The 23,012-nt window shown below is 38.6% G+C and overlaps 1 protein-coding gene across 8 annotated transcripts in view; it reads left to right on the top strand.

Annotated features, from left to right (window-relative positions):
• The window catches only part of LOC127956808 (ELKS/Rab6-interacting/CAST family member 1), a 191,761-nt gene that overhangs the window by 119,956 nt on the left and 48,793 nt on the right, over positions 1 to 23,012 (top strand). For all 8 annotated transcript variants that reach the window (XM_052555019.1, XM_052555018.1, XM_052555023.1 and 5 more), the window contains one exon: positions 15,479 to 15,626. In XM_052555019.1, coding sequence (XP_052410979.1) covers positions 15,479 to 15,626 — 148 coding nt within the window. The remainder of the gene's footprint in view (positions 1 to 15,478; positions 15,627 to 23,012) is intronic.

The following is a 23,012-nucleotide window of genomic DNA, read 5'->3' as shown; positions in this document are numbered from 1 at the left end:
ACTCTGAGACCCCAGCAGCACGGCATGCTGGGTAGGATGCAGAGCGGCTAACGTAGCTTGTCAGCGCTGGCGAGGGTAAAAAGCAGAGGCCGGAGATGAATGTAGGCAAAGAGGGAGGCTTTTTTTCTTCCCCGGGCAGACACAAGTATGTTTTACACAGTGGCTTTTGCATCCACTAAATGTGAGTGTGTGTGCATGTCTGTGTGTATATTTGAAAGAGTGTGGAAGAGTGTGTTTTGTCAGCTCTTACAGGCACAGCTGGGACTTGTTAGGGGCCCAGGAAACTGAGGTTTGTGGAGCAGGAGGTATAGCAGGGCTAAGGGGGGCCGTGACAGGCCCGTTCTGAACCTCTCCGGCTCTGACTAGCCTGAGCAGCCCGTTCTTAATGGATACATACACAAGACCTCCGCGGTCAAAGTCACAACCCATTATCTGCCTTGCAGGTGAAGCCTTGTGGTACTTATTTCTCCATTTGTAGATGAGGGTCAAGTATCTCTTCCCCCCTTTGGCTCACCGACATCTCATCACGGTTAGAAAAGATGCCCCACCGAACTCTAGCTGTCAGGTTGTATGTAAACACACAAGCGGTAGGACTCATGAGACGTTTTAGCCATCAGCAGGGGCGAATGGCTCTCGTGACTGATGCCGTACAGCCACATCTGGCTTGTTTGATGGACGTCTTCAGCGTGAAGTGGTGGAATAGCAAGGGGGCAGATTTGGTTGGTAATTTGAGGCCCGTCTGACCTCTTTCTGCACCCTCTAGCACTACGAATGTCTCTGTGTGAATTGTCCGTCCGTCATAACGCATTATGAATCCGATCACACAGTCTTGCATAAGGCTAAATCACGTGCACGGCAGTCTGTAAGAGACGGTCAGGACTCAGAGGGGATATCATGCACTATAAAGTACTACTCAGGGACTCAATGGTGAAATCCGACAGATTGCTGCGAAACAAGCCAAGGTTTAATGCAATTCATTTCGTAAACGCCCAGCTGATGTCGTTTTTCCCCCCCTTCAGCATGTTTATAATATTGAATAATTTAAGGGTTTTTGTGTGCTCTGACATGCCTTAAATCCTTCTCTCCGAGCGGGTGAGAAACGCAGCTCGCTGTCGATTGCTCAACGTTAACACAAGTGCAGTGGGACACATTAAAACCTTGGCTTTCCAGAGTTAAGCCTTTAGACTGAAACCCGGCCCTAATTAAAGGAATAAAATAAACAGCAGAAAGGCAAATAATAACATCGTAAAGTGGTGTTACAAGAGCTGGCGTGGGCCGCGCTGGCGTAGTCCAGGTCCAACCTGTTAAAAAGGGGGCAGTGCATTTATTGGCATCTGTAATGTAGTCGACCATGCTGCTGCCAAGTGCTGTCTCCAACCTGTACCACCCCGATCGCCATGTCAGCTTGACTGCCGTTAACATGGTATGATTGTGTATGTCTGCCTCCCAGAATGCTTCTGTGCGTGGACTGAACTTAAATCTCTTGTAAAGTGCAGGAAATGTTCCTCCACCCACCTCCCATTGTCCATTCAGCTACTAATGGTGAGTTCTGGTTTTTGAACAATAGGCTAATTGTTTATGTACATTATGTATACATGTATTTGTTTGTTTATTTATTAATTTTTTTATTAATTTTTTTATGAGTCCCTACAAGGTAAATGGATAGTTTAGGCCAAAATTAAAAATATAATTTTTTTTAAAATATTTTGAAAGATGTCTAAAAATGAAGTTTACTTATTTATTTATTTTTGGGAATAATTTACTGGACGGTAAAGAGAGAGTTTACCCAAAAACTAAAAATACTATAAAATATATTGGAAAATGTCTGATAATTACGCTATTTATTTATTTACTTTGTTTGTTTGCTTGTTTGTTTGTTTGTTCATTCTTTTAAGCGATATAAGTTCTCACAAACTATAGGAATAGTTTACCCCAAAGGTAAACATTTTTAATATGATTTTTTTTTTTAAATGTCTAGGAATTAAGCTAGTTCTGGTGTCTGAGAATAAGGCTAGTTTTTCTTTTTATTTATATATTTGTTTATTTTGTGCTTTAATTTTCTTAAAGTTAATGGGATGGTTTACCTCAGTTATTATAAAGAAAAAAAAAATTGTAAAAATGATCAGATAGTGAGGTTAGTTCAGGTATCAAAGAATCTGACTGATTGTTTTAATTTATTTTGGAATTTATTTATTTATTGGTCCTACAAGTTCCCAAAAGTTAGAGGCATAGTTTTCCCTGAACTATATATATTATACAAATTTTTATTGTTTTTAATAAAATAAAATTCAGTGTCCCCAACTGACTTTCTGTATAAACAGTTGAGAATTCTTTTATTTTGTGTCCTTAAGGAGAAATTGAGTCATACAGGACTGACATGAGGGTGAATAAATCATGACATAGCTTTCATTTTTGGGTGAATTATCCCTTCAAAACACAATAAAGCAATGGGAAAAAATCTGAGCTGTAATTACATATTATTTAGATTTTTAGGCATTTTTATTACTTTTTGATTTAAGAAGCCAAATTAATGCGTGATTGAGTGTGCGAGGGCGGTTGGCGATAATATTCAACGTTGCGTATTTCAAGGGCACATTTTAAGAAACTTCAAAGGTTCAGGAGTGGCGTCAAAGCAGCTCCAGACACAGCAGGCTACTGTACCTTCGGAAAATTGGCCGAAATCAAACATTTTGACAAACAATGATCCCCACAGCGGTGATTTACGGCGCAGATATAGAAACTATTTGGAAGGCCGCCGCAGCACCTCAGCAGACGTCTTAGAAGTCTGTTGCTATCTGATTCGTATCGCTGAGAAAACACACGCCGCTGTTTGCCTTTGACTGGGAGCCATTAAAAGTATCAGAGCACCCATCATTGGGTCAGATAAAGAAAAGGCCTGGAAAGTGGGCTGTTATGATTTAAAGGGTGAGTTTTCCCCCTGTTGTAAAAGCAGGACGCAGGCAGCTACAGGTCCTGTTTTGGGGGATCAAGGGGATTCAATTGCTGGGGTGATAAAGGGCTTTTAAGTGGTTTTTGAAGCTGCTCGGCTCAGAGGTGGCTTGGCCCCGTTTATCAGGGCTGCTGAGCGGAGCTGCCATGGGTCGCTAGGTCTGAGCACGCTCCAGACCATCTGTTCAGCCTCACTCTGTGTCGCCGCACGGGTGACATCATGACATGCGGTCTGGTGAGCGGAAAAATTCCTTCTGTCCACCGTCGGAGAGGCTGGACAGCTGTAGCCCCCTCAAGGAGGAGAGCGGGAAAACAGAGGGTGGGGAGAGAAAATAAGTGAAAGAAGCCATCAGCGAGGGCCTGGCAGGTGTGGTGGTTTTGCTCCGTCATCACGGGCCTTACTGTTTGAACCTTCATGGCTAGATCTGGAGAGGATTACGACTGCGGCTCTGAGGTTAAGCTCTCCTGGCATTCTCACCAATGCCTAATTACCCTGATGCTTTTCCTTGAAATTTTCGTAATCAGCTACTCTCGTCTTTCACTCTGGTATCATCCGTCTCTTGTGACTTGGATGCACAACAGATAGAAATTTGGTCTGATGTGCAGTTTAAGGGATTGTTCTTCTAAAAACAAAAACTCTCCATCCAAACTAGATCATCATGTTGTTCCAGACTTAAAGCTTAGTTCTTCAGTGCAACACAGAAAGCTTGTTTATAAATTAAGGTTAAAAAATGTTGAGGTCTGTCATTTTTTTTTGAGGTCTGTAAGTTTTCCATCGAGGCTATATCTATAATGCAAATATTTTATGATGGCAAAGTTGAATTTTCAGTGTCCCATTTTTAATTGTATATTATTTTTAAACAAATATTTTCTTTTATGCTGATTTAGGTGCTTAAGTATTTCTTATCAATGTTAAAAACAGTTGTGCTGCTTAATCTTATTTTTAAATTTTATTTATTATATTTTTTTATTTATTTTGAAAACCATTTTTTACTTTTTAATTTATTTCAGGATTATTAGATGAGCTAAAAAACAAAACCAAATAACAGCATTTATTTGTAGACACAGACAATTTTTGTAATGTTGGAAATGTAAATTAATTATTATTTTAAATAATTTATTATGAATGTATTAGTTGTATTATTAGCATAAATAATTTAATGAATTATTAACATTTTAATTATTAATAATTGTCAAATTATTACTTGTAATAATACTATTTAGTGTCCATTGTGCATATAAAGCATATAACTGAAGTGCCCATTTATAGCAGGCAGGTTAATGAGGGTTTGGGAAGATGGGAGCAGGGTGGTCTTGGACCGAGAGAGACGAATTACACCCACAGATGAGTTAAACTCATCGGGGCCTCATTGAGAGAGAAGGATCTGAAAGACTGCCATCTCTAGTCAAACGACCAACCCAGATGCAGTGCTGCGTGGACACAAAGAAGTGTCTGACACCGGCAGAAATATCACCAGCCTCTGTGGAGCCGCTTGTCTGTAGACAGCAGCAAAGTTTATCAGGATTTCAGGTAGTTGGAGTTGAAGTAATAGAGTTGGGTTTGTCTTTTTTCGGGTGAAGATGGCCCAGTCCTGGTAGCTGTGGGTCTCGAGTTGTTTTACTGCATTCAGTGTGGTGGTGTGTGGTGTTGGTAATTGGGCTGTGGCCAGTGGGGCTTGAGGGTACTTCATTTTGGTCTGTGGTAGCCTCACTCCATACACCCCTTCTGTCTTTGTCGATCCAATAAATGGTCCCGTTTATGAAACCATCTTTTCATCCATTCACCATATGACGTAACCTTTCCCTTAAACTAGCTTCCCGCCAACCGGCTTTGGTCTGATAGGTCTTTTTTTATCTACGAGAATGGAAAAACTCGCTCTGTCTGTGCTGCGGTACGACCGAGTTGAATGTGTGTGTGTTATAAAGATGACCACACACGACTCTATGGTTCCTGGGTTCCCCACAGGCGGAGTTGTCCTGCCAGGCCTGTTTGTGGAGAAACTTCTGGAACTCGTCCTTAAATCGGAGGCCTTGAATTCGATACAGACCACCTTCTCCCCGGACTTAGACCCGAGAAACAGCCATGTTTGATGTAGGTGAGATTTACAGTGACTGACCTTGGGATGAACATTTCCTTCCTTCCTTCCTTAAACACATACGTGCATGGAAACACGGGACGCTGAGTGGCAGTATCTGTTGCTGACTGCAGTTTATGACACACAGGATGATTTTAAATATAGTGGAACCCCATAAAGAGTAACTTTGCACTGACAGTAGTAAATGTGTACTGTATATACATTACCAAAAGTTTGGGGTTGGTTAGATTTTTCATGTTTTCATGTCAAAAAAAATATTTAAAATATTATTTATATATAATTTTTAAATGAAAAATGTTCAATAATAATAAATGCATTACTGTTACTTCAATTTAATGCATCCTTTCTGAATAAAAGCATAAAGTATTTAAAAAAAAAAACTACTAACCCTAAAGTAGTTTTTAAATTGAAAAACAATAGGATAATATATATGGATTTATTTTATGCAATATCTATATATATTCTATTTCAGAGATTTGTGAACAAAATAATTAATTTAGAGTTTTTAAGAAAATGTTTTTAATTTTTCTTAATTTTACTATATTTATATTATATACAGTAGATTTTCAGATCAATTACTAAATTATTATGTAATAAATGAATTATTAAATTGTATTATTATATATATTTTTAACTGTAATTCTCTCATTTGGTAATTTAATTGTAATTGCTCAAAAGTTGTAAAATTGTTGTAAAGTCATACATTTATATAGACTATATTATAATATATTTATTAAATATAATAATAAATATGTGTAAAATAATTGATTTGATATTTTAGATTCTTGACATTTTTTAACAACAAATAAATCATTAAACATTTTTAACATCAGATGAATATTATATTCTTCTAATGTTCCCCCATTGAAACTTTTTCGCATCAAATAGAAAGATCTTTAACAAATATGACACCATCTTTCTACAGAGACTTAGGCTTATTACTGGGGTAAAATCAGTCATCTGCTCTCGCCCCTCAGACTTCAGGCCTGATTTATACTCATCTACTGATGGAAAACTGTACAAGGTTCGTGGGTCAGACCCATCATGTCATCCGCCTTGTATCGAAGCAGAAACCTCTCGGCACACACGTAACGAAACAACGGAGTCTTCAGTGCGCCGATAACTCATCAGCAGTGTCACGGCCACATTAGTCACAATGAAAAACCATGAACTGTCCAGAAGCTGCAGAACATATCTGGATAATCCACGCTTGCGTTTTAAAACCATCTACGTTGCAGACATGTCACGGGGGAGAACACGGAATATGTCTTGAAGCTGCACCGACCGGCCTGTTGCAGCAAGAGCTGGGCTTTAGGGCCGTATGTCACATTGACAGGCGTAATCCCTCGTTTGGTGTCCAGTGGTAAGCCTCAGTGTTCCCTCGGCTCTCCGTCTCTTCTGCTTAGTCTGAGCGCATCCTTCTTCCCTGATTCCATCTGTTTTAATAATGCTTTCCGCAGGTGCCACTCCTTGACGAGCTTCATTTCCCAGAAAGCAAGCTCTGTCCTCCTCCCTCGTCTTCCTCCCTGGTTTTGTTCAGAGGCCCCAGCTGCATTGCTCGCCGCAGCTTTCCCCATGTTTCCCAGGTAACAGGGATTTGGAGTGGACTCCGGTGAGCCGGTGCGTTTTCCCGGTCACGCTCTGTGTAGCGTGTCTGAAGTGGTCATGGCTTGTCCGGCTTTTCCCATCTTCCACCACCTGCTCCGGCTGTCTGTCACCGTGCGTGTCTATCTGTCTGTCTAACTAGGGTCTGGTTTTGTGTGTTAGATATCTACCTGGCACAAGGATTCTGTGTATAAAGTTTGCGAGTGTAAATACAGGATGCAGTGAAGTACAGTATATGTTTACCTCCCTCTTTTCAACTTCCCCTTCCCGTGGTTCAAGGATGTACAGTACAGTATCGAAAGCTTTCCAGTAATGGTTTCAGTCAGATGATTGGTGAACTCCTAACAACGAATGTTTGTCAATGCTCTGTTTTTCAAAAAAATTCTCTTTAGATCTCAGTATTTGCATCAATTTATTTTATTTTCCATTTTTATCATTGTTCTATCTATCTATCTGTCTGTATATATCATCTTTGTTTGATTTATTGATTGATTAATTTGTTGATTGATTTGATTCATTAATGTGTTCCTATGATGGACTCAGTCAGCTGATTGAAAAAAAATAATTTTCTGAAATGATTAATTCTCTTCAGATTTCAGTAGCTTCATTTAATTTTTTAAAAACTTTTTTTATTTTATGACATTTTATTTTGCACCATTATTTTATACCATTATTTAGATATTAGTATCAGCATTTTTTTATTTCATCAATCCTATTTTTATTTTATGCCTTTTTATTTGTCTCTAGATTTGTCTCTTAATTATTATTATTATTTTTTCTATATTACATAATTTATTTTGTACATTTTTGTAATTATTTTTATATTATTTAATAAGATTAAACATTTTATTTTATTATTTTCTTATTTGTTATAACCATTTATCTCATCCCCCTGTGATTTATCACTTTAATACCTTTTTTTTTTTTTTTTTTTTTTACTGTATATGCTATTGAAACTGTAAGTTTGAGAAGAACACACTGAACACATTGTCTTGTCTTTTTTTCTCAATAGGTTTAGTTATGTCACAGCCATGAATATTTCTTCGTTACTTGCTCGACTAGAGAGAATCTGATTCAACAATAATCTGTGTAGTGCAATACGAATTGTGTATTATTTGGCCCATTTTTACTGTTAAATGCATAAATCTGCTTAAATGTGTTCATGTCAACTTTAGGAATCCACAAACATACATATGTCCTCAAAGCTAACACACACAGACTAAAAGCCACTGAACTATAATTTGGATTCCATAGCATCTTTAAGAAAATGTTTATGAAATCTGAAATTTATAGACCATGATGGTAAATTCCATAAACTCGACATCAACCCAGCGCAAAGTTCAGCAAGAGTTACGTTCTCCTCTTAGGGTTTAGAGATTACTGTGCTCTCTCTCGCTCTCTCGCTCTCTCTCTCTCTCTCTAGCTGATGTGATCCAGATGGCTGGGTGCTGTCAGTCCAGGCGTGTGTATGTTCCCAGAGGAGATAGGCAGGGGAGAGCGGTGTGTTTGTGGTGTTTGGTTCAGGGATGTGCTGGCCACCCTTTCGCTGTGCTGCTATCAGCATTAATTAAGCTCGGCCTGTCAGCCTTCAGAGCCGCTGATAAGAGCAGGAGTGCTATTGAAGAGAAGGGGGTCAGTGTGTGTGTGTGTATATATGGGTCTCATTTCCACAGATTTTTTTTTCTCATTATTTGGTCATGTTTTTATTTATAATATCGCTTTGGATCATATTTGCTGATTGAAATCCAATGCTTGTTTCTAAGGGGTGCTGATTGCAAAAACAATGCTTTTTTCACTTAAGCACATCTCACTTTCTCACAAAATATGATGCATTTTGTAGCATGTTTGCTTTTGAAAACCATTTGTATGGTGAAGAAGCCTTGTATTATCCTTAAGTAACCAGAAAAACTCCCATGAAGACATGTATCAATAGGTACTAAAATTGTCGCTGGGGAGATATTAGGTAATATATACACTTTAAGTACTAATATGTACCTTTAAGGTACCAAAATGGAAACTTTAGGTCCAAATATGCACCTTTTTAAAAGATACCAATAGCCAGTGACAGCCTTTATAAAGTATGTTTGTTTCTGAGCGTGTATATAATTTGAAAGATCTTCATCATTATTTTGTGGAAAACCTGAATGTGATAATACAGTTTTTACTGATATTTTTCAACTCAACAACATCATATGCAAATATATTAGAAATTTTTTCTTAATTTTCCTTCCCTAGATGCTGGACTGTGAATTGATAAGATATACATTATAATTCATTGATTTATTAATATTTTTTATAGCATTTATAGTGCAGTCCAGTAATCTGCGCCTCTAGTAAAAAATGATTTTATTTAACATTTTTACATTTTATTTTTGTTATTAAAATATATGAGTGTATATAATGCTTTATTTGTTCTAAATGTTTTTTTTTTTTTTTTTTGACATTTTCAGTAGTGCTCTCTGACTTCATTTCATTATTATATTTTATTATTTGAAAAATAATATTTGATATTTGATAGTAATAAATAAAATCTATGCAACCCACCTCCTCTTGTTCTTTTTTGGCACCCACCAGTGTAAAAGAGAGAATTTCTCATTAACATTCCCCACAAAACCACATATCAGCGATAAAGATGCTCATTTAAAAGATCTCTTCTATTACACTCCTCCTAACACACACAAGCTTTTTCCCCGACGCTCTTGACTCTGACAGCAGGCTTTTAAATTCACATTTGGTGTCTAGGAAGCCCTCGTGCCAGATATGATTCAGCATGTGTTTCCAGGTGTCTCGCTTGTTCCAGTTCTGTCTCTCTTGTGGATCCGCATGCAGTCACTCAGGAGCTGCTATTCTGTATAATACAAGATTAATACAGCTATTACTGTGTTCAGGAAGTACAAAACCCATATTTTCAGATTGCTTACACACTGGAATTTATAGCTTTTGGTGAGTCAATATTAGCTTTAAAGGTGCAAGGTTGTAGATTTTTCTGTAATGTTTCACAGTGCCCATCCAGAGAGGATGTTCAGCACAGGCGTCCTCTATAACTCTCCAGTATGACCAGTGTTCCAGTACCAACTCCAAAAGCAGCGGATGTGTGTCTCTTTTTTTTTAGGCCAGTAAAAGCAGCCACCGAAGGTCCTCTGTGGCCTGGGGTGGCAATGAATGGTGAACTTTCAACATATTTCACCTCACATCTCCTCCTTGATACACACATGCACCGAACGCAGAACTGACACCATATTTCTCTCTCTCTCTCTCTCTCTCTCCCACATCACACACACACACATCCCTGGAAAAAGGGCCTAGAAAGCTGGGCTGTGGCTTAGGGCCAGGGAGTGATGGAGAGTTAGGGTTATTTTTATTTTTTTAATGTGCTGGGGCTCCTCCAACACTCAGTTTGTTTAACGCGGCTGGCCTGTATTTTATTTTTATGTGCTAGATCAGGCAGTATCAGGTAGGACTTAGTACTGATGGATTTGGCTGATAACGTTCTCTGAACTCTTCCCTCCCTGCTAATGGTGTCCTCTGAATTCCTCTCCTTCAAATCAGCAGCCTACAAATACTGAAGTGTTAAAGGAATAGACGTTTATATTACAGCTTAGATATTGCATAGATATGAGTCTGTAAAAATGGAAAAAAGTCCTAGTGATGATAATGTTATTTCTGCTGTAAATGCAGCTCTGTGAGTCTAGGTTTGGTCTTAAGATTGTGGTTGTTTATGCCAAAAGAAGTGATAAATAAAACTTCCATCTGTCTTTTAATCAATCTATTTCTCCCATCTATCCATCTGTTCATCTTCCTACACTGTACATATCACTCTGGCCATCAATCCATCAACCTAACTTTATATTCATCCATCCATCCATCCATCCATCTATCCACTTATATATTACAGTAATTTCTCTATCCATCTAACCATTCATCCATCCATTCATGTATCTTTCCATGCATCTATCCATCCATCCATGTATCTTATATCTCTCCATTCTTCCATCCATTCATCTCTCTTTCCATCATCCATCCATTCATCCATCATTTTCTCCATCCATTCATATCTCCCCATCCATCCATCTATACATATATTTCTTTCTGGCCATCCATCTATTCAAATATTTTTCCATCCAACAGTCCATCCACCTAATTTCTATCTATTCAGCCATTATGAATATCTCCATCCATCCATCCATCCATATATCTCTTTCTGGCCATCCATCCATTCACATGTCTCTCTATCCATCAGTCCATCCACCTAAATTTCTATCTATCCATCCAGCCAGCCATCATATATCTTTCTATTTATCCATTACATATCTCCATCTATCATTCATATGTCTTCCCATCCATCAGTCCAACCACCTAAATTTCTCTCTCTCCATCCATCCATCCATCTGTCATGTATTTCTATATCCATCCAGACATATCTTTCCATCCATCAGTCCATCCACTTTAATTTCTATTCATCCAGCCATCATGTATATCTCCATCCATATATATATGTGTGTATATATCTGGCCATCAGTCTATCCACCTATATTTCTGTTCACCCATCCATCTATTGATTCATCCATCCACTTAATTCCTTTTCCTCCATTTGTCTGTCCACCCATCCATCCACGTCTTTTACATCCATTTATCTTTATCTGTATCCATCTATTGTTATATCCCTCCATTCATTTGTCCATTCACGTATCTCTGCATCCATGCATTTCTCTATCCATTTATTCAAGTATTTCTCCATCTATATCTCTCTCCATCCATCCATTCATATATAACTCTAACCATCTATCCTTCATTTGAGACCTATATCAATTATATTCTTCACACAGACTTGCTCTGAAGTTAAAATGAAGATAAAATATTGTAATATTTTGAAATATCCACTTTTTTCTCTATCCATTCATCCATCTGTCATCACGCTATTTTGTTCAAACTTTGCTTCACATTTCTCCTCGTTTGTGTTTCCAAGAAGCTTATCTCTCTTCCAGAGTGGTCACGGTTGAGGCAACCATTAAAAAATTTAAGCGCTGAAAGTAGCTTGACCTCAGATCTGCATTCGTTTAACATTCCTCCCTCATTTTGCCATCATTTTCATCCGGCTGTCGTCATACAGTAGGAATGACTTTGATAAGTCACGTGTAGGACCCGCCAACCCGGTCATTCCTGGCGTTCTGTGCGGTGTTCCCCTCTCCGGTGGCTTAACCGGCACAGTGCATCCCGTCAAGAGCTACCATAAATCTCCCCACCCACTCGGCTATTCATTATCTTTCCACTGGCGTACACACCCATAGAAACAAAACCAATAGAGAACAGAGGAGGATGCATATTTTTAGGCCTGCTCGAGGACTCCTAAGAAGAAAGCAAGAGGCTTAAAGGAATGCAGAGTGCAGAGAGAGGAAATTGCGTGTTGAGGGTGGTGATGAGATGTGTTGATTGATGGGCCGCTTCCCCTCCGATTGACTTTGTCGTGGGAGGAGGTGATTGGCCACTTGACCTTTTAGTGATCAATACGAACTCTTTCCTATCTCTCTCAGAAAAAATGAGTGGGGGCCCATTGTGTCCCTGTGCGACTGATAAGAGGCTTTGTCTTCTTTTAGTACAGGAACACAAGCTCTGCCTTGTTGTCTACTGCCTATATAGGAGATCGCCTGCTAAGGTAGCATCTTAACCCAAATTAAAGTGGCATATTTGATGCACTCTACATAGTCAGCAAGTCCATGTGCCACACAAATAAAGCTTTGTATTAGATTTAACTCAACTATTGATTCCAATCCCCTTGTTAAGTCATGACTTAAGGAATATGTTTCCGGGTCCAAGTGTCTACTCATTTTAATTGAGAATCTCAACAGCCATTTACGAGCCTTATGTGAGAATTAGGACCAGGAAACAGAGACGAATTACGTCATACTTAACAAGCAGATAGTGTCTGGTGTTAGCATGTTTGCAAAATTAGCAATACAATAGAATGAAATAACAGAGCACACAAATAATTGGGAATATAGTCTGTTTTTAAATTTTACAGGATTTTTTTTAGCAATTCTTTCTCGCAAGTTTGCAACCAAATAGTCAATGTATTATGCTTTTGAAGAAGACACTTATGGCCACCAAGGATGCATTTATTTGATCAAAATACAGTAAAAACAGTAAAAAAAAATTGTGAAATATCGTAATTTGACATGACCGTTTTCAACTTTTATATATTTTGACCCAATTTTTAATACATAATACAGAACTTAAACCTTTGAAATGGTAGTGTATGTATTCCTTCATATTCCTCCTCTCAAATCAGGAGTTTTAGAGACGGAGGAAGTGGGTCACGACTATAGTCATTACTTTCCTGTGACCCAGGCCTCTTCTTTCCCTGTGGCCATCTGTGATATCAACATACCCAGTGTATGGGAAAGATTAGATCACTGAGGAAAAATCTCATTCTTGTTAAAATATTAATCTGAGGAGACACATGCGCCGGGAAAATTTGAGACACGGAACAATTCTGATTCGGCCTTCTCTTCTACTTAAGACCGGCACCTATCTCTCCCTCATTTCCTGTGGTTGGGAAATGTGGGAGAAAGCCGTTTGTTATCATGACCTGAATATCATATGCGTGAGTGTGTTTACATGGACGTGTGCACATTCTCATCCATCATTTCAGACTCCTTATCCTCCATATCCCAGCACACATCTCTCCACTTCCTGTTATTTGCCTCTCCTAATGCCGCCCTCCCTGGGCTTCTGTTTTCACCTCATCTTTTGCTTTAATTTTTATTTTTAGCTAGTGCCGTCCTCATGAATTTTGGCTGGGCAGATACACTAGGGCTCATCGGGATCAGGCAGGGAGGTTATGGAGCTGAAGGGGAAGTTCCTTTTTGCCCAAAGTAAACTGACTCACCTCAGGGGCAGCTGCTGCCTGTGGTCTGAACCCAACCATAATGAGCACGGCTAGTCAGAAGGTCAGTGTATTAAAAGGCCTCTCTGACAGGACATGCTCGTGCTCAGAAGCCTCCTGGAACATCACCAGCTTTCATTTTATTAGTTTGCGCCAGGACGCGTGGTTTTTACAGACCTGGGTGGCCCGTGTGTTTGTGGGATACATCACATCTCCATTGCTTTTGATGGTCAAAATGACAGAATTAAGAGTTGTATGTCAGCCCATTGGCATAGCACCGTGTGTGTGTGCGTGCATATGTGTACTACTGTCAGGTACACAGGCTTCTTTCAGCTGTGATGTCATTCTGGATAGAATCAGGTCAGCCAGTTCCTCCAAGGAACCGAAGAGAGCACAACGAAAAAGACAGAAAGAAAAAGAGAGGCTTTGTCAGCGATTGAGAATCTGATAAGAGAAAAAGCAAATTCCCAGTAAGCCCAAGATGAAAATAGAAAATTGCACCCTTTCAGTTGGAAGAACGGAGGCGTGATTTTATAAACAAATGTGCTGCATTTTAAGGCTTCTGATGCAATTATACTAGCCAAATTCATGTCACATGCCTCTTTTACAAAGAGGACAATCCCAGAATGCATTGTGAACAGCATGACAGACAAAGTGAGATCGCTTTAGCCGCAGTGGCCACTGCAACTTATTGCTATCACACTATGTTTTAATAGAGTATGCAAAAATATTATGTTTACTATATTTAATAATATATACAATATATTTTATTATAATATAAGTTGTAGTTGACCGTAAGTGTGTGATTGGCTACTTGGGCAGTTTGTATTAGAGAATGCTTGCATAGAGCACATTTTAGCAAAAAAATGTAGGCAGTTTTAAATATACTTAAAATCCATTCATTCACGAAAATTATCAGGAAGGAAGTTAAATTGTTAACTTGTGCACTTCATGTTAGAAATTCTATTTTTATTTTGTGACCTACATAGAGCGTTCCAGATCAATCCCTAATGAGGTTCTGTTTCAGTTAGCATGCTACCATAGATGGTAACCATCTAAGAAGACTTTAGGCAGCTCACTTGGTTTTGGAACAGATCCAGTGAGTTTCTGAATTTTAGAGGTCATAGGGAGGAAAAGAAAGAGAGTCACAGGGAGGATGTTCTTTGACACACACGTGGCTAACGCTAACCCTAAGATATTCTCCAGTCCACTGCCTCTATTTGTCAATACACAGGAGGCTTTGACTCCCTCAGCTGCTGGTATGAGATATTCATCTTCACTTTCAGTCTGTTACCGAAGATTTGACCTAACAGGACTCACTTCCTGAAACAGCTGCACTTGATTGATGGTCTGAGTTCATTATTTGTGGTGCTTGCTATCACTATTATATCATTTATGTACTACAATTCAAAATTTTAGGTCAGTGGGGTCAGAAGTTTCGAATGTCACAAAGATGTTATTTTGAACAAATGCTACTCTTCTGAAAATGTGGAAATCAAAGAATCCTGAAAAAAATATATCATGGTTTCCACAAACCTATCAAGGAGCACAACAGTTTTTAAAACTGACAAAAAATACTTCTTGAGCATCAGAAAAGCATTTTTACTTAGAATGATTTCTGAAGGACAGTGTGATGCTGAAGACTGTTTTAACACTATTTTTTGATTAAATAAATGCAGCCTTGGTGAGAAAAAATACTTCTTTCATACACATTAAAACATTTTACTAAATCTCTAGAATTTCCACACCATTTGCATGCTAAAAAACACAGTTCACCTGGTAAACTCCCTAGCATTATGTCAAGTTTCATCTGTTTGAGTACCACAGATCTAGGGATTGTCATGAAGAACTAAAGCTGTATTTGTGAATAGGATGTATCTGTAGAAAGCATTGTCCAAAGCTGTCTAAATGCTAACTGTGTGTGTTTGTTTTCTCCTCCAAAAAGGCAGGAGGCGCTATTGGCAGCCATCAGCGAGAAGGACGCCAACATCGCTCTTCTAGAGCTGTCATCCTCAAAGAAGAAGAAGACTCAAGATGAGGTGGCTCTGCTGAAGAGGGAGAAAGACCGACTGGTACATCAGCTCAAACAGCAGGTGAGAATATCCGACAGGCTGGACGACGTCGAAATCCCAGACCAAGGCACGAGGCAAAACCATACTCTAAAATGAACACAGACCTCAGTTCTCCTAGTTAAGTTCTGCAGCCTCAACCACAGGAATTACATTGGTGAAACTTAACCAGACATTCGTCAGCCTAAAAAAAAAAAATAGTCCCACCTCAAAGGGACAATTTAGACTTTATTGCTCAAGTAACAAACATTTTTGTTTCACTGACGAATTGTGTTTTAACCCAAATAGGAGCCTGGCTTTCTGCTTTTGAACTCCCTGACTCTCTTTCCCTCCAGGCTCTCATTGTGTTTTACTGTAAAAACACTTTGCGTTTGTTTTTACAGACTTAAGAGACGAGTCAAAATTATTGTGCGTCATAATTGAAAGCATGCCACAGATGCTGTCCATAGAAGTTAAAGTTGACAATAACCCGCAATATTCTCTTAAGAGGGGTATGATTGCGCAGAAACATAAGATCACGCAGGATATCCTGGTGGTGTGTTCATAGTATCGGTAACCAGGTGACCTTGCTGTCGTTGTTCTGTTCAGCAGTTCAGGGAGAAAATAAAGAACAAGTTCTGGAGGAGACATGTTGGGAATGAGATCCGAGTTTGGAGATGCAAACAGGCTACAGATGTCTGGCCGCAGACCCGTCAAGAAGGGCAATTTTAGGATTATTTGACTCCTCCTCCAGGTTCCCACAAACCACCTGCGAATACATGCACACTAGTTTAAACTCACACAGACTCCACTGGAGTAGATAAAGTTTTCACTCAGAAATTGTTAGTAAATTTCACAAATAATGTCATCATAAAAAAAAAAAAAAGATTTTGAGTAGAATAAACAAAAAAGAGATTACTGGAGTACATTTTGTAAGAAAATATTATTTGTGACCCTGGACCACAAAATCAGTCATAAGGAAAAAAAAATTAAATTTAGATTTTTATGTCAACGAATAAACAAGCTTTCCATTGATGTATTGTTTGTTAGGATAGGACAATATTTAGCCATCTAGATATTACGATTTATATCTGGAAATTAAAATATTGAGAAAATCACCTTAAAAGTTGTCAAAATTTATATTACTAATCAAAAAATACGTTTTGATATATTTGCAGTAGGAAAGTTACAAAAGATGTTAATTGAACATGATTTTTTTTTTTTTTTTTTTTTTTTTTTTTTTTACATCCTAAAGATTTTTGGCATAAAAATAAAAATGTATAATTTTGTCCCATACAAATGTATTCTTGGCTATTGCTACAAATATACCTGTGACTCATGACTGGTTTTGTGGTCCAGGGTCACATTTCAGTCATTCTACTCAATTTTTTTTATAATTGTCCATGAAATTTACTAGCAATTTATGAGTAAAAAAATATTTTTAAACCTATTTTTTTTCGATATGCAAAGAAATTGAATTACTTAAGAAACGAGTCAAAATAATTGTGCATCATAATTGAAAGCATGCCACACAATTAAATTAAATTTAAGATGAAAGACCCGAAATAGTACTTTGGAATCTTATTTTAATTCAGTGTAGCTGCCATTCACCCAGATGAGTTTAATACGCCAATTAAAATGCACATGTATTTCGCAGTCTCGTTTCCGATACAAACTGGCCACACGCATGTGTACCAGACCCAGCGGACACAGAAAAACAAACAGAGCAGGAGGACCAACACGCACATCCTCACTTTAGCTCCATTCATGCTCACTGGAAAACACCCCTCCCTGGCTGTTTCTCTGAATGACAGGCTATCAGCACGTTGCATAGCTGCAGCATTCCACAGGAAATGGGTGTCAGTAGTGCAGATAGCTGTGGGGCTCAGCTCTCACCCGCAGCCCTGAGATCAGGAGGGCAGCCGCGTCCCCCTCCTGCTCTCTGTCAATCACAGCGGGGGGGAATTTGGTTAAGAGCCGGTCAGAAGCCGGTTGCTCTCCTGACATACTAATGGTTGAGGTCAGCGATAAGGGTTGCACGTGTGGTCCTAAATCAGGTCTTTTTGGGCAGCTTTACTTCAGGGTCAAAGTTAGGAGCCAACATTGGAAAGGTTAAGGACCCTCAGTTCGCCTGTCCCTCGTGGACACGTTTTTCCGCTCTTAATTCATAGCATTACAAGCAGTAGTTTGGCATTATTTGTCATTTATAATCATTAAGATGCAATTTCAGTTTTGTGGGAAATGGATGACCATAACAAGCCCGAGGTGTTTGATGTGGCCCAGGGCAAGGGCGAGTGCTGTCTACCATTACGGGTTGGGGATCAGGGTCAGGGTTTGAATGACAGTGGATGAGTGTGACATAGTGGTACATAAATGGAGTATTTTTGTTTCAGTTTTTGAACAGACAGATGTGCGTAAAGATGCAGGGCTGATAATGGCTTGGAGGAGGGAAAATTCCTGGTCATACTTGTCAAGTCTTGTCAAAAAAAAGAAAGAAGTGGTGTCAAAAGTGTGGCCTTACACCATGCCATAATCAACTGCAGTGTGATAGTGTCAAATGATACATCAATTGCATTTAACAAAATATACCACGTCCATACTACTTTTTGTCCTAAACAGCTCTGATTAGAATTTTAAAAGAATATTTAAATTTTCACTTAGTTTTTAATATAGGGCTTCCCAAAAAATATGTCTTGGTGGTCTCTAAAGAATAGTTCATATTTAATGGACTGCATTCGTTAGAATGCAAAATACTTGATGCTGTTGCATTAATATTATTATTATTATGAAACATACAGTATATACAGTACATAATTATAAATTCTACAGGAATTTGTGTTTATATATTTACATTTTTATTTCATATTTAATATAGAGCTATAGTTCATATTTCATGTACTGTTTTAGTTTAAAAAAAATCATTGACATCACTCAAATTAAAAAAGTTACTTGCATTATTCATTTGTCTTTATTACTTGTATTTCATGATGAGACATTACAGAAATGCTTGACACTATTATAGAAATGCTTGACACAGCATTATAAGCCAGATGATGAGGATTCTTCTTATCTGAAACTTTTATTAATTTATTATACATTCTATAGGGAATGTTGGTATCTGTCATTTTCTAGTCTCTCTCTATATATTAAATATCAAATATCTTATTTAATATACGTATATTTCTAAGAAACTTCAGCCAATCACATGGCTTCCCGCTTGTTTTATTCCACTAGAGCAGGTTTGGATGTACTCGGTGTGTGATAAATGAAGCCCGTCATCATGTTTAAATTATATTTTCTAGACGACGAGCAGATGGGACTATTTGATGTCTAACAAAATGCTGCATAATCAACAGCCGTTCCTGTGATCCAGAGATTTGAAGCGAAGGAAATGAACTAGAATGAAACCGCAAAAAAAAGAAAAGATGAGAGAAAATGAGCAGGGAAGTTTTTAATAACAAAGAGAGAGGCGAGAGGAGACATCACGTATCTGTTTTTGTTTTGGGATGCATCGCTCTTCAAGATATTTCTGATGTATTTCAGGGAGAAAATGAACTCTCTTTGTTCTTTTCTTCCTCCGTTTTGTTCTTTTTCCTCTCTGGTCTCCGTCTGTGTGTCTGTCAGCCTCTGTGATGATGACAGTGTAAAAATAGGACCGAAGCCTGGGGAGCGTCTTTTGAAGCGGCGGTGTAGTGAAATGTTCTCTCCATCACATCTCTTCCCCTTCCATAAATCACCACTGTGCGCCGTGACATCTCACCCAGCTCTGATGTGCTGTCCAAGATTTATTAGCAGACTTGAGAGAGTGGAACGGCGTGTCGCTGTGGAGCACAGGAGCAGGTTTTCAAAAGTTGTCCTGTACAAATTTGCAGGCCGCAGATTAAACGGCAGGGTGAGAACTGCTCCCTCCTGCCGTCACATGGTTCATTAATGTCAATTAGCTGTGGAGGGAGGGTGGTTTCCAACGCTGCTTCTTCAAAAGAGCTGGGTAAGAGAGATCACAACTTATACACTGCAGTCAAAAGGTCTGGCATACATACTCCTTCACTATATGCTCATGTACACAAACTCGCTCCTCTGGAAAAACAGACTAGGAATATTAATAACTAACCTTGCACTATGCTGAATTCTGTTCAACCAAATTAAGCAGATTTTTGTTTTTTAATGATCATGAAATTCAAGTGAGGCTGAACGATTGGCTGATATTGCATGTTCTGGGTTAGGGATGGGGGGTTATTGTTCCATTTGACATTTCCACTCAAATAATTTAGTTCGTATTTACATTGGAGATATGTTTTAAATATTGATATTTAGCAGTAAACTAAATCTGTGAATAAGGCTTATCTGTATGATTCATTGATTGATTAGATTAGCTGTAGAATTATTTATTCAACAAGTATTGTATTTTTTTTTTTTTTAATAAAACATAAAATATTATATTATTTTATATGATCTCTTTCTTTTACTTTTGTTTTGTCCCAACTTGTAATCACATAGCCAATTTTTTTCAGAATAAGTTTTAAGTTGTATTTAATAATAATAATAATAATAATAATAATAATAAATAGTATTTAAGAAGTATTTTTATGCAAGTTTTATTTTTATAGAAAGAGAAAGGTGTGTGTGTGTTCTTTTTTGCATTATATATGTATGTATGTGTATATATGTGTATATATACAGCAATAAGTGTGTGTGTATATAGGCATATTATTTATATGATATATGTACATCTATATATTTATATAGATTAAACATTAACAAATGACCTCATAACATTGCCTAAATATAGAGTGTTGCATCTAGTTATCACATTGCACATAAAAAGTCATTTTGTATGCATAATTTAATTTTGTGTCTTCCTATTTCACAGTCCAATCAAATAATAATTAAAAAACCAGATGTTAAGAGTTATGGCTGATATTACTTCTGATTCATTCATCAAATTAGGAATATCATATGGTAATGCACAGTGTTGTATACCTATACATACATATAGCAAATTTAGTAGGACATTTGCATACTGTGCACACTATACATAGTGGTGAAATATTGTGTGTTATTAGCACAAGAACAGCAGCCAGCGTGGGAGGAAGACCAAAACCTCCACCGCAGACCATCTAAGCTCCCCACACCCAGCCTCGCCTTTCTAAAAGCAGTCCTGGCTCCGACCCCACAGAAAAACTCCCACCTGCGCGAGGCGTCCAGAAAATATTTGATAAGTCATAAAATTTATCGTCCTTGCCCCTGCACGGTCTGAAGAGGCTGCATTAATCCACGCCATTATCGTGGAGCATGATTCAGATCATTAATCATCTGGCTGCTCAAATTTGAAATCTTTATGACACCTCAGCGGCTGCGAGAGTCTCTCCTCATGCACAGTGAGCTCTCTGTGTGCTGTGGTGAGGTGTAGAATGGTTCGCGTGGTCACCGCCTCCGTATCCAACCCCTCCTCCATCATAATTCTCAGCCTCCTGATGGATCTCAGCAGAGACTTCCTGCCTTTTCCCCTGTTAACTGTATGTCAGCGGACATGTATGCGTGTGAGCGTGTATTTGGGGTTTCTTATGTCAGCAGGAGTGTTATGGTGGGACTGGACTATGTTAGGTAGTCAGTAGTCGTAGGTAGTATTAGTGAAACTGCACGATTCTTGGTGCCAATTTTGATGCACTTCTGTATTTTAACTAGAGTTGTGAATCGGCACTGGTTCCATGATTCAGTGTAATTATGATTATTATGTCAATGATTCAATTCAATTCGATATCACGATGCATCACGATTATATCAAATTTATTTTATGCAATTATATAGGACTGGGACCAAGACTGGCATTTTGACTGAGAACCTGAGAAGTGCATTTGACTATTCATGTGGTTACACGTGAGCGTTTGAATAGGCATTATAAAAAAAAAATTAAAAAAAAAAATTATTTTAGTATTGATTTAGTACTGCACTTCTAATGCTTTTTAAATCCCTGCTTGTAGACACAGGTTAGGGTTTGAGTCAACAGTCTACTTCCATTGTAAGTCACATGCGTGTGTGTGTGTGTGTGTGTGGGCATGTTTTTGTGACATATCAGGACACAACTTTGTATAATGACATGGGTATGACAGGTATTACAAGGAGAGGGTGACTTATGAGGACATAACCCATGTCCCCATTTTTCAAAACGCTTATAAATCATACAGAATGAGGTTTTTTTAAGAAAGTAAAAATGCACAAAGTTTCCTGTGAGGATTAGGGTTAGGGGTAGGGTTGCTGAAGGGCGATAGAATATACAGTTTCTACATTATAAAAACCATTACGCCTACGGGATGTCCCCACTTTTCACAAAAACAAACGTGTGTGTGTGTGTGTGTGTGTGTGTGAGAGAGAGAGAGAGAGAGAGAGAGAGAGAGAGAAAGAGTTTGCAGTGACCCTGCTCTCCTCCTCTTTGGAGATGAGGATATCGAGTGTGTGTGTAATGGAGTGTGGTTGAACTGACATGGTGCCTCTTTCAGATGAAGAGAGAGAGAGAGAGATACATTGATCAAGAGAATGTGTATTTTAGTCCCTATCTCACCCATTCCCTCCGCAGACCTCCAGAGTCCAATCTGTCCGGGTGTCTGAGCGTGTCTATGTTAGAAAATCAGGATCTACCAAGGGAAATGATATTTATCCTGACAATTTCGGTAAGCTTCATTAGTCTTTTGTGCTTTCCAAGGACTAGAGTTGCAGTTTTGGTCTCTCGTTCATTTGTAACCGATGTATCTCATGACTAACCCCATCCGCTTCTTAAGGAGATGACCCGGAGTGATTCAGACCAATTACTGTTTGCTGGTCCTCTGGGATGGTGTTAAAAAGTCTGGTAGCAGTTCTGTAACCGCAGATTGAGCTTTAGTGTTAGTTCCCACAAGTCCTGGAATGGCTTTGGTAATTCCATCCCCTCGCAAACTGTAGATTTGGGTCGATACGTCTTTCTCTCGTTACCTGCTGCAGTGCTTCCGTGAGGCCTCTCCAGAGTCACTTTCCTCATATGGCTTCAGGCCGATGGCGGCATCGTGATGGGCCGAGATGCCAATTGAGTAAAGGGCTCCAGGCCTGCCTTTCTCAGCAGGGCGGTGGTTTTGGGCACCCCTCAAAGAAATAAAATGGTTTTGTCTCGCAGCTACCCATGAAGAAGACTTAAAAGGCAAAAGCGGCAAGTCCTTGCCAAGGCTACTGTGTGCATGTTTTTGAAAGCATACCTTTATTGGGTTCAAAATGCTGATGTTTTGATGCAAAGGCTGAGTTCTCGGCAGAGATGCTCACAAGTCTCTGAGCTAGAGTCCAAGTCAAGTCTCAAGTCTCTGAGCTAGAGTCCAAGTCAAGTCTCAAGTCTCTGAGCTAGAGTCCAAGTCAAGTCTCAAGTCTCTGAGCTAGAGTCCAAGTCAAGTCTCAAGTCTCTTTATTATA

This window comes from Carassius gibelio, chromosome B4 (genome assembly GCF_023724105.1).
Source record: "Carassius gibelio isolate Cgi1373 ecotype wild population from Czech Republic chromosome B4, carGib1.2-hapl.c, whole genome shotgun sequence".
Classification (NCBI taxonomy): Eukaryota; Metazoa; Chordata; class Actinopteri; order Cypriniformes; family Cyprinidae; genus Carassius; species Carassius gibelio.
This window is presented reverse-complemented; position numbering and strand designations above follow the sequence as displayed.